General features: G+C 25.4%; 1 protein-coding gene across 6 annotated transcripts; it reads right to left on the reverse strand.

Annotated features, from left to right (window-relative positions):
• Positions 1–256: 256 nt before the first annotated feature.
• LOC126552809 (piezo-type mechanosensitive ion channel component-like) lies at positions 257–14,907 on the reverse strand. 6 transcript variants are annotated; one of them, XM_050207790.1, is made up of 34 exons: positions 14,776–14,907; positions 13,999–14,094; positions 13,188–13,322; positions 12,692–13,121; positions 12,483–12,618; positions 12,254–12,376; positions 11,937–12,176; positions 11,644–11,871; positions 11,342–11,490; positions 10,992–11,283; positions 10,638–10,808; positions 9,348–9,483; positions 9,109–9,287; positions 8,825–9,026; positions 8,654–8,743; positions 8,440–8,539; positions 8,194–8,379; positions 7,779–7,933; positions 7,400–7,699; positions 7,099–7,328; positions 6,813–6,904; positions 6,505–6,748; positions 6,259–6,443; positions 6,077–6,199; positions 5,866–6,004; positions 5,582–5,748; positions 5,317–5,481; positions 5,132–5,258; positions 4,425–4,660; positions 3,962–4,158; positions 3,473–3,739; positions 1,101–1,356; positions 574–697; positions 257–507 (listed from the first exon to the last, which is right to left on the reverse strand). In XM_050207790.1, the coding sequence occupies exons 1-34, from the start codon at positions 14,822–14,824 to the stop codon at positions 373–375; spliced, it is 6,084 nt and encodes a 2,027-aa protein (XP_050063747.1). In that variant the 5' UTR covers positions 14,825–14,907; the 3' UTR covers positions 257–372. The 6 variants fall into 6 exon arrangements, with proteins under 6 accessions (XP_050063747.1, XP_050063746.1, XP_050063749.1 ...); XM_050207789.1 differs by having other exon boundaries at positions 8,440–8,584; XM_050207791.1 differs by lacking the exons at positions 257–507; positions 574–697 and having other exon boundaries at positions 1,244–1,356; positions 3,462–3,739; positions 8,440–8,584.
• Between the last annotated feature and the right edge of the window lie 1,177 nt (positions 14,908–16,084).

The following is a 16,084-nucleotide window of genomic DNA, read 5'->3' on the forward strand; positions in this document are numbered from 1 at the left end:
CATTGGATAAAAGTATAGAAAATATAAAAATAAGTAGAAACTGCTAACTATTATAGTACTATATTAAACTATTTTCCCTTGAAATTTAATAAAATAAAGTTTATATAATTATGTTAGTTACCTGTGTTAATTATTGCGTGTATGTAATACGTTTTATAGTTTTTTTAATAATATTGTATATCTAAACAAAATATATCTAAATGACGTATTTAAAATGAGTAGGTACTTATAACTTTAAGCTAAAACAAATTTAAAATATTTTATAAAATTTTAATTCTTTGAAAAAAAAACTATAATTTAACAAAATTTACCAAAAAATACATTTCATTTAATTATTTAAACTTTATCAAACACATATGTTTCTTGCACATTCTATGAAACTGCGGGTCGTCTCGTATAACGAATTAACGTTTCAGGCGATCGAAACAAAAATATTAACATTGCGTATAAATCTTCTTCCATTTCATATTCTCCGAAGAATCTAACCATATAAATTTCGTAACAAAGCTACAAATATTACATACCATTATAATATAGACAAATACATTTACAAATTAACGTAATTTATGTTACTTGTAGTATACGGTCTGGATAAGGTGTTTCGGTGTATCCCAATTTGAATTTGAAAGATCGAAATATATCAAATGCAAACTTATATCCAAAATAAACTACAATTATAGTGTATAAGCCAACTATCCTGAAATTAGTTTAATTATTTTAATATTGAAATAGTTTAGTCTCAGTAAGTGTACATAAAGTCAGTTGCTCTTAGTGGAAAAAGGCAGGGAGCTCCTGGTGACCTCATAATGAAGGATTCCACGTATAATGTGTTATTGTTTACATCTAAGTATAAAACTCAATTTTAATATAAACTAAAAATTGGAATTCAAATAAAAAGTATAATTGACAGTTGGAAACTTGTTGAGTACTAGACAAACCTAACAAAATTAATCGGCGTATACCTAATTTCCCCCTAATTAAAAAAAAACCTCCGGCCTGCAGTTACTACATAGTTACGCTACACAGTATGATCATTTAATAACAATAATTATAATATTACTAAATTATTAAATTGTATTTAAACAAAATAAAATAAATACCCTCTATCATCTAAAAACTGCATAGTACTTGAATATCTATCGCTGAATACATATATATTATACATAATATTCATATGAGTATTGTTAGTTGTGACCAAATGTTTTTCATTATCAGCGCATGATGAATAAGGCAACTTGCTTAAATAACTGGTGTCTTCGTTTTCATCAGGACATATTTCTACAAAGTCCCACCAGTAACTAAATTTAGATACATCGTCGTAATGAAATGTTAACCCGACGTCCATGTATGGTTTAGCTATAATATTATTTATTAAATTATTACATTATTTTTCTTTAACTGTATCTATTGTACATTTATATTTTTATATTTATTATTTTATCGTAATCGACCTTCTGATCGAAACGGATGAAATAGATATAGGTAACATACAAAATGTCCTGGATTTACCCATTGCTATATCTCCTGAAGTAATGGAGATATCATAATTTTAGTTTTTTTGTATACGATTCATATGGACAAGGACTACAAGTATTTCAAATTTTAATTTAATTTTTAATATTAAGGTTAAAAAAATAATTTTTTATTTAATAATTTTCAACAATATTGAAGATAATCATTTTGTAAAGTTTATTTTTCTGAACATGTTTGCATTTCGACATTTTATTTTTATTAACAACGTGATTTTTAATATACTTTTTTTTTAGTTTCGAGAAAAATTATGAATTATTTAATACGATAACAGTAACAATGATATCAAACATTATGGCCCACAGGTTTTTAATGATAATTTTTATCAGACAGTTATAATTGTAATTATTAAAACTAAAAAGTATATTAAAAATCACGATGTTAATGAAAATAAAACGTTGAAAAGTCAAAATTTTCAGAAAAATAAGCTACATCATTTTTTGAAAATTATTACCTAAGTAAAAATTTTTTTTAACTTTTTAAAAAATATATTATGTTGAATTAAAATATAAAAACTTTTAATCCTCGTCCCTGTAAGTCTTATGAAAAAAAAAAACAGAATTATGATATCTCCATTATTTTAAGAGATATTACGATTGCATTAATCCTCACGGGACACCTGAATGGATGAACCTGTCCGAATTGTATGCCGTGGATCGACACTAGTTAATTTATTATTATTTTCTAATTCTAAAATGCGTATAACTAATGATTGTGATTTGTGAATCATTTTGTTCCAAACTAAATAGGTTAGGTATAACATGTTTTACTCACTAAATTCTAGTGTATTTCAATTAATCGATGTCTTAAAGCAAGTAAAAATGGGTAGTTAAAATTTAAATAAAAGGCGTCGAGAAATATTCGAAAAAGAAAAAGTTATAAGTTCAGTGATGACGCGATTTAAAATAATTAAATTAGTAGAATTTTATTTGTGGAAAAGTTAGCATACATCATACATAATGTTGCCAACGTCAAAATAAATAAAATAGGGCAATACGCTTCTTTAAAATATTTCTAATATATGATGTTGAATAATATGACTATATAGACAATATTATTACTATTATTATTTAAAAAACTCCACTGAATTTTATATTATTATTATTATTATTTATTTAAAATATACTATTTATAAATGTAAAATACATTCACTTCATTATACTAAACGACAATCGTTTTATTTAATATTCACAGTGTTACCTTCTTCAATATTTATATAGTTTACTATAATGCCACAAAATCCCGTTCTTTCAGTGGAAAAGTAAATTAAATTATTTCGTTTGATAAAATTATGCAGGGCATTCAATTCAGACAAACTCCTCAATGAGATGGCATGCAATTCGGATGCACCGAGTATTCAGATCGAATACTACCTACACATTATACATGAGTGTTATTAGTACTTCCCAAAATGTATATTATAATCAGCGTACGAGGAATAAGTCATCTTTTTAAATAATCGGCATTTTATGGTTATACAATTATAGGTGTTATGTATAGACCAGTGAATTAAAATCAGTGATTCCCAATTTTTTTATCTTTATCGCCAACTTGTAAAAAAAAATGACAGACATCTCCCTACCATAAAAAATATATTGGTTAGGTCACTTAGATTAGGTTAGTACGCAATAAAAAATTAATTAAGCTTGTAACTTTCATCGCCCCCTGGATACCCTATAGCCTCCAAAGGGGCGATATTGCCCACTTTGAGAAACGCTAATTTAAATAGTATCCGCATAATCGAAGGTGAGTTTACATAATATTATAATATAATATTACATTTATATTTTAGTGTATGCATCTGTTACTTAGATACTTAATATTGCTCTTTATCTTCGCTGAAAACGAATAATGTTTGTAATGTAAAAAGGGCCAGTTGTGCGATTATGTATAATCGAGTATAAAGTTAAATAAAAAACTATTATGAATACTTTAGACTTGCTTGGGTTATGAATCATCAATTCCGATTTCACTACTGTTTCAGTAGACTTTAAAAACAACACTAAAAATTTTGGCAATAGATTAGGTATGACCACTTGATTACAAGAACCAGGTACATCACTAGAACTTTTATTCAACATATGATTCAGACAATCGATTAATATGGAATGAGTATAATCATGCATCATGACTGTGTTTTTTCCACGGCTCACCTTAACACCATCGTGATGTGTCAATGCCCATTCTACTGAAATTTTAATACTGGGACCTGTTGTAGTAAATAAAAATTTAAACGATTAAATTGAGATTTAAATAGATAATAAAGAGAATTATATAATAATGTGATTACAAATTATTCCTACTCAATTAAATAAATTAAATGCTATTTTGAAATTAAAATAGATATAACATTTATATTTAAGATAATTATATTTGTTCGTAGCTTATCAAATATTAGGTACCTACAGTTGTATGTAGAATACATAAATACTTGTAAGAATAATCTTTTTAAATTTGTTGAATTCATATGTGGTAATGGGCCGTGAATTTATCGACTGTGGTATTACATTCATTGAGCTTATTTCATCATATTCGTATTGAAGTAGAAATTCCGAAATACTATTTCGATTTATGTTTGAACAGTTTAAGTATATGTCTTTTATTAATCTTAGATCCGAAACATCTAGTCTAAAAATTAATATTTTAAGTTATGTACAAAATATTGGTAAAAATTTAAATTACCTATTAATTAATATAAATTGATTTAAATGCGTGTTCATAGAATATTTGTTTATTATGTTTTTTTATAATTACTACACATTAAAATTAATGTATATGACTCATTGTATGGATTAATTACAAATAATAATATATTAATAACTACGAAGAGTTCTAAATTATTTTGCAAAATGTACTACTAATCTATTACTATAGTTATGTTTAATTTTGTATACCTATGTATGTCATCTGACTTGCTGGAAAACACAGTTAAATCTTCTCCAAATGTTACAGTCAATTCCATTGACGACGGTGTATCTGGTTTACTTTCAAACATTGAAAACCATACCATTGGAAATATTATTATTATCAATATTCCCAGTATAATTCCGCCACCAACACATAGCTTAAATATCCAAGATACATGTTTACCTCGTTTACCATCTACTAAATCACGAAAATTTAGAATGCTCTGTAAACATAAATAAAGTACCATTTGACAAGTTCGTGGTCGGTTACTGTTATAGGTAGCAGTAATTTCAATATTTTTCGATTCTGATGTGATGGGTCACTACTGCTATTGCAGTAATTTACAAAACCAACGAAATCGGGTATTACTTCTCATGCAGTACTATTTTCAATAGTATTAGATTAAACTATAAATGTGACTGACCTGTCATGTTCAGTCACGTGTTTGGGCACAAATAAATAAACAATTCTATTTTATTCTAAAAAATCTATCGATCTATTTTGTTCTATTCCTTATTGCTATAGCAGTAATATAAAAGTAATTCTAGGAAGGTATACTTATGAATAATATTAAAAAGCAAAGTGACCACGAACTTATTCAATTCGAAACGATTTAAAGATAATAATACAATTTAAGTGAAGCCAGTTACATAATTATATTAATGATAGAAATATATAATCATTTTTCTTCTACCTTAACACAACACACATGAGTAAAGAGTTCGTCCATTTTAAACCACTCCATAATTGTCAATGACGAATCTGTCCATATCCAATCCAATACAGTACGGATTTCGTGAACAAATGGACAATAGTAGTATCTTTAAAATTATTAAATCATTTATAATTTATTTTAATATCGACTTCAAATTACCTTACAGCTTGTAAGCCAACAAATTGAATAGTGTATATCGTGACCAAAGAAATGAACTCGCATGCCGATACAAGTAACCGTTCCTTATTTGATAGGCCGAAACTGAAATATACAAATATATGTTGAATGCTAATAGTGGACTTGTAATCAAACTATTATCTCTCCATCCGCTGTAAGTATATATAAAAAAAACTGTTATAATTTAATAAGCAAGTAGGTACTTACTTAGTACTCAATATTCAAATTAATAGTATTACTACTAACACTCACATTTCCAATAAAAATATAATTATAAAAAATATGTGAAAAATGAGTTTCCCTAGAACAAAACGTTTAGCATAAAACCATCTATCTATGACTATGATTACCACGTTAATTGAGAATGTTATGAGTAAAAGTTTTGTTACTCGATTTATATCGAATGATTCCGTGACAGTCTACAAAATTACAAAATTGTATCAATTATTATGAAATCGATTACATAATCGCATGTTGATAACAATTCTCTGAACTTTTAATAGATATCTTAAATATTTTTTAAATAATTTACTTACATTTAAATTAAGAATTTCGAAAGGTACAAACATAAATATTAACAAAAACATAGTCGGATACACATTCACAGTTCCTTCGGTGTGATAGTGTCGAAGATCTTGATAAAATTCATAGATAGGTCTTAAATGCGTTTTGATACTTAGTTTTAACATTAAACATTTGAAATTAAAATTAAAAATCCCAAACATCGTTTATATAATAAATAATTACTTGAAAATTATCATTCTAAATGATGATATTTCTTGATTCTTATATTGCAATATCGTTGTATTGGCAACCCATTGCGTATGGTGTTTATTACACGTCCAAAGACCTAATCTTACTAATGTTCGTCTACAAGTTTGCATTACTAGTATTATCGTGAATATTTGTGAAATTATACTAACATTTACCTGTGCACAAATAATACCAACAAAACAATTAGGTCTGTTAGAATTTTAGATTGGTAATCTCCAATTCCTAAGCGCATTGTTGGATAAGAATAAAAATCCAATGAACTTGTATTTTTTAATGTTAATTCCTCTTGTGTCCATGGAATTTCTTTAAAAGAACAAATGTACTTAACTAGGCCTGTGATCTGGTATAAAATAAAACATATAACACGCATTTATGGTTTATGGTACGTTTGCTTTATTTACTTGCATGTACGTAATTAAAACAATCCAAAATGTTTTCGTTGGTCTAGGTACCGACAACTGTCCCCAACAAATTACCATTACAACAGGTATCATTGAAATTGAATCAAAAGTGTTATGAGCTGTGTTGTAAAATATGCCGAGGTAACAAAACAAATGTGTAGACGATTGAATTACATTCCAAATCGCCAGAATAAATTGTTTGAACCAGTGTTTATCTTTGTTGGCATCTTCATAATATCGCATTCTAGTTAACGCAAATGGCAAATATAAAACAGAACCAACATATTTAATGAATAAATATAAATTACTTATAGTCAGTTATGTTTATAATATTTTTCATCGGAGTCCATAACATTGAAGCACCCTTGTGTTGGCCCAATTTTAACAGTTTTGAATCTTTCTATATTAAAATATTAATAAGAGTATAATTCAATTAATATGTAAAAAATTACATTTATTTTAAGCCTATGATTTTACACTTTAGAATCATAGATTATCTTTAATGAAATATTTATTTTTAATGATTAAAGTAATAATTTCAAGTAGTTGATAATAGATGATTGTATATTATAATGATACTAAGTGAAGTTTTACCATTAGTTTTGTTTTTTCTGCATTTAAAGTTTCCATTATTTGTCTGTGTTTTTCAGAATAACTATTCATTTGTTCTGTTAAATAAAACACAAAGTAAACAAACTGTCGATATAGCCATGAGCCATTTACTGAGTCTCCATAATATTTAGAAAAGATATGAGTGTCATATTTTACAACCAAATATACGTCATCATAAATTTTCTCAAACATAAATTCACCATCCAAACAAGCTATATAAAACCCATTAAAAAAATAATATTAATATATCTTTAAATTTTTAATAAGACGATAAAAAAAATACCTCTAAAATGTTTTGTTTGTGTTTGACTTAGTCGCTTTTTTGACTGTCTAATATTATTAAGCTTTGCTCTGATTTTTTCCAGTGAATCTAAATCTATTTGACGACTTTCGTCTTTTTTAGTTCGCTCCCATTCATTGACTATATGGCACATCTTACTAGCCAATACGGCTACAGCTTTTGTGTCATCAATTAAATTAAGAAAATGTTCACTTTTGAAAAATCGTCTTTGAAACAATACCAACGTAAATATGAAAACATCGAAAAATAAACCACTATCATTTTTTGATGTACCACATATCTCTAATTTATAATAATAACAAATAATACAATTTCTTTAAATGATAAATAGTTAAAACATTGTTAAACAAGTCGAATTTACGTTTTTCCGAAGATTTTACACAACAAAATATTGAAAAAACACGCATAAAAATACACGAATACCATTCAAAATACTTTAAAACCAAACATCCTAATAGATGTAATAATGCTTTAATAAATATCACTACAATGGTGAATTCCAATAATCCATTCCAACTGAAAATTAATAAAATATAATATTGAAATTGATTACTTGACCATTTTACACTATTTTTGTTTTAAAGAACACTAGTAGATAATTAAAGTAATATTTATGAGCATAGGTAATTTATAAATATCCAGTTTTACATAATATAATATTATAATAAATATTTTATAGGTACCATGTTTCTTTGTTTGTAAATTATAATACTAGGTAACTTACAATAAATTATTACATTTTAAAATTAATTTAAAATGTCAATATAGTTACTCACATTCTAAGTATCATGTCCAATGGCATTAGAAAATAGTGTGTACCTTTCCAAAAAAATATAGTACCAGCGCATAAATATCCAAGAGAAAATATGTTAACATGACTTGTACCGGTCCAAAATATGAAAAATAAAATTAACCACATGGAATTATTGAAAACAGTTTTTTTCAAAATGTCCAAATACGTTCTAAAATTAAATAATTTATAATAGTATGATAAATTTTCAAATAATTCGATTTAAACAAACTTGTTTTGTGATAAGTAATCCGGGATATCTTCATGAGTTGTATTATTATTTTCTTGAAAATGATTTTCATATGATATTTGCAAACTCTCTTTTCTAAAAACTGCAAATTGATGAGAAGCAAAAACTAGTAATATAAAATCAAATGCTGTAAAATAATAATGTAAAAAGTAAATTTTCAGGATACTAATTTTCAAATTTTACATTAAGATCTTACACGTTAATGGCCTTATCAATCCATTATAACCTTCATCGTATAATTGTATTGTTACATTATCTATAATATTGATTGTTTTCCATGGAATTTCTATAAAAAAAAAAAAAATGTATCTTTAAAAAAAATAAAATATTATACATAAGGAAAAGTGCATAAAATTACAAAGATTACCAGAATTGTGATTAAATATTGTTTCAACACACAACACATATTTGAATATTATTACTAAATACGTAAATATTACAAAATATATCCAATAAGTTGAAACTGATTTTCTGCTTTTAACAATAAAGCTCAAGAGCCATAAAGCGCACAATAATCCACACACATCCAAAGACAAATAGATCGTAATCGTAATAGTTGTAAAAGTGATCTAATTTAACAATTTTTTTAAAGCTTTATTAATTAATTAATCAAATATTTTATTTACTTTATTAGATGTTTAAATATCCTACCTCTAGTCCAAAAAGAGAGAATCCACTGTTGGCCAAGTACATGAAAAGTTCTGGAATTCCTTTATTCATATCTGTATATGTTATGTTTGGAAAAATCAATGATGGCGGTTTTTGAGGGTAGTACTTAAATTCCAAATAAATCAAGATGATTTTTTTTAAAACCATTATCAGCAAAATAACTATAAATATAAAACTATAGGTGAATGTATTTTAGATAATTTTAACTTGTCGTGACTTACAGAGCTCATATGATAAAAAATTAAATAATAATTCATTTGTATCAATTTTTTTAAAACCAAATAATTCCGCAATATTTAGTTGATGAGAACTAAAATTTTCTTCTAACTTAATATGTTGTTCATCAATGATAGGTAACTATAATGAAAATAATGTATTGACTAATGAATAATGATATTAACATCAGTTTTATATTTACGATTGCATAAGTATAATATATACTAGTGGTGCCCAACCTACAGCCCATAAAAAGTATTGCACGTTAAAACAAAATACAGTTTTTTATCTTCATTGTACTTGCAATTTTTTCTGTGGGATATTTTAAATTATAAATTGTACTATTTAATGTCGATATCATCTGTGCACTTAAAATAGAGTATTGATCAAATTATCTAATGTACTTAATGCACCTAATGTACAATATGTATCTAAATCTGTAGCTACATCCAAATTTTGTCCAATATATAAAAATTGAATTTAAAGCTATACTAGTTACATCCCTGGTTTATTTAATAGATATACTAATTTCGTCCTGTGTCGTCTTTTTATATTATACTATAGGTATATAAAATGTACAACTTAATAACTTAAACAATCGAATTTATATATATGTATGTATTATTTCATTTATAAACATATATGTATTAGTTAAAGAAGATTTTATCAAACAAAAAATGTATGAATATAGTTCAGTCAAGTATCACAATTGGAATTTGAAAAAGAAATATCCTTTAAATTCAATCCAATTACAAATTAAAAAAAAATTAATTTTATTTTTATTTTTGACTATTAATACCTGTACTATTTTGACTTTAACTACCTATTTAATATTTATTAAGATAATAAGATGTACTAACATTATAAATACCAATATTTTTTGTAGGCATTTTATGATACCTAACAATATCCATACGTATTATTTATTATTTTTTTAACTGGGACGGAATTGATATGCACATACTTTATTTTTAACCGGGAAAGAATTAGTATAAAAAAGGTTCTCGAGATGGAACTCAGATGCAGCCAAATCTATAATTTTTTCATTAGGTAATCAATAAAAGATAAGGAAATAAGTTCAATATTTACTTACATAGGTATACATATTCTTAAAATATGCATAATTAGTATGCGTAATAAAGTTATACTAGTAGATTAAGATTGAGATTATTAGTAGGTACCTAATTTTTTACTTGGTGGCTCACTCGAAAATAATTGTTTACCAAAGGATCTATCGAAGAAAAGAGGTTGGGCATCATTGATCTATACTATAATTATTAATTATATTGTCTTACTCGAAATTTGTATGTATAAAGTTCATGATTACAGAATGAGAATTGGTACGCAAGTATAACCATTATATACAAAGCATTATACAAGAACAATATATTTGTCATAAATTTATTGTAATCCATTAATATCCATAATAGCATTGTAATAAGTAGTATTATGTTCAAAAAACAAGGCTAAAATAAGTAGGTATAAATAAATAAAATATTAAGAATACCTATTGGTTAATGGCTATTATTAATCTATTATACTTTTTTTTTGTCAATTATTATAATTTAATATTTATAAGTACAGTTACGTTATGTAGGTAGGTGATAAAAAGTAAAAAGAACGAAAATTAATTTGTGAATTTTACTTACTTTACTCATGATCAACATCACGACAAACATGATTAATAATTTATTTAAATGTACATGAAAAACTATTATTAAAGTGTTCAATATTTTTGAAAAAACTATTTCCTTTGATAAGTGTGGTTCAATTTCGTGTGGTTCTTCAGAAGTTTTTAAAATATCAATTGGTGTCTTCATATTCAAAGAGTTAGTTAAGTGTCTATTGAAATATTGGAATTGAACTAAAATAGCGATTGCAATTATAGCCGGTACAATTGTTTTGAATGAGTCTGTCTTATCTAATCCAATATCACGTTGCCTTTAATAATTTATTTAAATTAATTAAAAACTTATGGTAATTAAAATAGACTATTTACATATCATTTGAAATGTGTAAATGCGTGATCAAAATATCTGCAAATCCATAAAATTGAAACACATATGTGATGGCTATCACAATTATAGAATACAATACTACTATTGTCCAATATAGATACACAATCGTACTCCATACTTGAAAAGAAACCTATAATTTTTTTACAAAAAACTAAAATTATACTTTGATACTTAAACAGGTTCAAAAAGTAATTAATGTTATTCAAGAAATTTAGATACAAATTGATAGTCAAGAATCTACTCATAAGTATATAAGATATTAAATATCGAAAAATATAGTTACTTGAAAAATAGTTAAAAATAAAAGTGCTAACATAATGTAACCAATTTGGATATAGTTGATTTTATGATATCCAAAAAATCCATATATAATCATAATCATAATCAGTAATATAGTCCACGTGTATGATATGTAGTAATTTGAATTTATTGACCATAGTTTTGATCTAACCTCGTTCGATTTGTCTAATACTTCATCTAATGCTATCCAAAATGTTACAGTAAACAATGTCTATGAAAAATAAATAATTTATTTTCTATTAATAATAAGTTTATAATATTCCCATTAATACTTGCTTTGATCAAAATATCCATAGAAAATTGTTGATAAAAAATCCATTCTTTGAAATACGAACCAAACACTTGTTTAAGTAGATCATTACCCGTAACAAGGTATGTATATTCAAAAAGAAGAGTGCTAATAGCAAGAAATAGAATAACTATAAGATTTCCACGAGAATTTAAATGCATCCAAAAAACTATCGTCCATAATAGCATTATGAATGTTAGCCATCCAGGATAACAAATACACCAAATCTATAGGAAATATTTTATTGTTTTACATTACTTTTACAAGTTTCACTAGAAAAAAACTTATATAAAATTAAACTTACTAGAATAGCAATTTTAAATCCTATTGTATTTATGCCTTCCAAAATTATGCATATAAGTTTGAATTTATTTTCCAATGATTCTTTTGATTTTATCGAATTCTCTATAGATGTATTTTCAGAAATCTAATTCATTCAAAAATATACATAAGTTATATGTTAAAAGCACTTGATAAGTAAAATATATATATGTATAATATGTATAAATAAAATTTAAATCATTTATACAAACCATATTAGAATATGACCATAACATAAAGTGTTGAATAAATAATAAAATTGGTAATAAATAATTATTTAACTCGAGTTCAAGCAATACCTCAGATGTATAACATTTTGAACTATGAAAAGCAATTAACCCAAATTGTCTGAAAATTTATTATTTTTTAATAACCAACTGTATTTGAACAACAATATTTGATTAATTTTAATTTTACCCACTTCAAGTTCATATTAATTTTGAGGTTATGAATCCATTCTATTTGATAAGAAAATAACACAAATATATGGAGACTTGTATAGAAACATATTGCTCGAAATAAACAAGCAATAGTTTTATTCAACGGTTTGAATAAAACAATAACTGTAGTAAGCACTGCAAACAATATGTAATAAACACAACAAGCAATTGAAGGGACCATAATACCGCTTATACACATTATAGCCAAGCATGAATACTTGGAAACAAATATTGAGTAATAGTTTTTCACGTGAATAGGTATACTTATTAAATCCTGACTGATGTTTGTGTCAGTTTTTGGAAAATAATGTAAAACTATTGCAAATATAATTAATAATATAGCATCTAGTGTCACATTGGATATATCATTAACCAATCCTATTGCGTCTAACAATTGCCCAATATTATCACCTTAATTGATAAAATGAGATATAAATTTTTTTTCGTTCTATTAAAGAAATTCGATTAAATACTTACATACACTATCCATATTTTGATGTCGAGGCTTTACATACATCATAATAATGTAAATAATTTTTAACATTAATATAAACCAAGTAATATAGACCATACATTTAATAAATCGTTTAAGTCTTTTACTCTGAAATAGATCTAAAAATACAATGTTAACAGTCAAAAATCATTGATAGATTCATAAAGGCACATTACAAGTTTTCGTATAAACCATAACTATATTATTAAAATATGAGAATTATATTGTTTAAGACGTATTAATATTTTCACTCAAAACACTAAGAAAAATTAATGAATATTTACGAAGTATTAATATATTTAATGCACACTACCGGTTATTATAATCTGTGGCGTTTACATAGAATATTAAATAGTGAACTTGCTTTGGTTTTAAGTGGTTAGAGGCTGGGGCCCACATACAGTCAAGAGCCCACCCTGGAACACTAGAAATGCACAACTCACCATTTTAATTATATTATTTAGGTAAATTTGTGCTATGATATGTAAGAGAAACATGGATACTGCGGAGCACTGTATCAAATTGTTCAGCATTGATATCGAGCAAATTAAAATTTGATGAATCGTCATAGCTGGCAGCATCAATGATTAATTTTGGCGTGGGGACCACAAAATTATAGTTACACTGATTCATGGAAAACTTGTAGTTGCCATTGAATATAAATTATATAACATGCTATGAACGATAGCTACACCACTAATATACTAGTAAGCTAGTGTGTTATTGATGTATTTAAACATTATTATTGAATCGAATATTTTCTTTCTTTTTTTTTTGTATTATTTCCATACTTACCATTTAGATTTTGATGTTTTGATGATAGAATTGGTGGGAAACCAATAAGAAATATTAAATGGACCATTGAAAAAATATTTTGTCTGAGACCTACACCTGTTAATTAACACATTAATAGAAGTGGATTATTTTAAATACAACTCATATATTCATCATTATGATACACTATGATATTATATTAACATATCATTTATGACAATAAAATGTTAACTTTTATATTAACATTTAACTGATGAAAAACGTACATTGCATATCCAAAATATTATCATAATGATAGAATATGATCAATAAATGAATTATAAACGTATTATATAATAACGATATTTAAAAAAATAAATCAATTTTCTTAATTAAAACTTTTTTATAATGGGCACATAAACTACCTAACTAATTTTAAAATAAAATAAATAACAAATACATTTTATTGTACTTATGTATATGCATAGTAGCATTACTCGGACACTTTTTTGGGACAATCGTTTCTTTGAATTTGGGGGGGGGAGGAGGTTTGATGGTTTTGGGTGAATTAATTTTACCGAGTACCTAAAGAGATAATCTCCTGTATTATGATTTGATAATATTATTATAGCTGTAAACTAAGTTATAATTTAAAAGAATTTAACATTAATTTTTCAAGATAAATACTGTTTTAAAAATATAAATTGGTAGGTTAGAGTAATTTGTGCTTATATAGTTCAAAAGTTTGTGATGACACTTAATGTGCATAGTATAACACATGCAATAACTCTCATGATACATCTATACATTTTTACTTACTTATACATAAACATGTCGCAATAGTCAAATTGATTAGAAAGAATGACATACTCTTCAACCAACTAAGCAATCGTCTTATTCGATTGAATCAATACTTCTTACTGTTTGGAGAATTACAGATATAATATACCATATTTTTTAATTATAAGAATAAACATTTAAAATAATTCCATGGTAACGCATATAAATAATATTTAATTGAATGCATTTGATTAAATTAAAAATATTAAAAATCAAATAATTTTTTTTTGTGAGAATTTCACAGATTATGAAACATTAAAATGAGTAAAAGAAAATATTTCAATATTTAGATTCGCTTAAAATGTCTATTAAATCTTCCAAATTATGAAATACTTTAATGAATTTGATAAGATTGAAATTGTATTCAATACGTCTTGTAAAGCTAGATTTATATCTTATGGCATGTCTTAAAGATGAATACCTTAAAATGAACAAAACTAACTATTTACACTCTCACAGATGACTATTTTAATTTTTAACAAATTTATTTTTCTATTTTACAACCAATTTTACTTACAAATTATTAATTTATGTTGATTGAGGAACATAAATAATAAAAATAATGATAGAATTCAAATAAAAGGGGAACTTATAATTGTGTACATAATAATATGATAAAATGTATTTCTATCTTATTTTTCCAGTGCCGAATTTAATCGTTGTACTACTTTCGGCACTAAACAAATTTCCGCCTTTTAATATAAATATTTTTCTAGTCTAAAAAATGTTATTAAACTTTTAAAGCATACAATTAAATTTTTTTCGGTTAATCAATATATAATATATACGAATTAAAAAGTCGTATCCACTTGTCTGTTGTCAAGTCGTATATACATATATTATATACATCATGATAACGAAAAATTTATAAATAATATATCAATGATATATAATAGGTAAACTCTACAATTTTTAAATTGGAAAACATTACCACAATCCCGTTGGTCTAAAAACATTTTATAATATTAGTTGTATTGAGTAACAATCTAGTTACATATAATAAAAATGTAATATTAAAAATTATTTGCCGTCCTTGAGAAATTGCCACCCTAAGCACTAGCGTATACTTAGTGTTTACTGGGAAATACGGCACTGTATTTGTCAGATTTTAATATAGTAGGTAGTGTAGGACTCTATTATAACAGTCAATAAAATATTAACGTCATTTCTCTACTCATCTTCAAGCAATCATACTACTAAATCAGACTATTCAAATTTATTAAAATGGTCAATATCTATAGTTAGAAATATATAATAATAATTTATTATAACTATCTTACTTTTAAGC

Source organism: Aphis gossypii, chromosome X (genome assembly GCF_020184175.1).
Source record: "Aphis gossypii isolate Hap1 chromosome X, ASM2018417v2, whole genome shotgun sequence".
In the NCBI taxonomy this organism is placed as follows: Eukaryota; Metazoa; Arthropoda; class Insecta; order Hemiptera; family Aphididae; genus Aphis; species Aphis gossypii.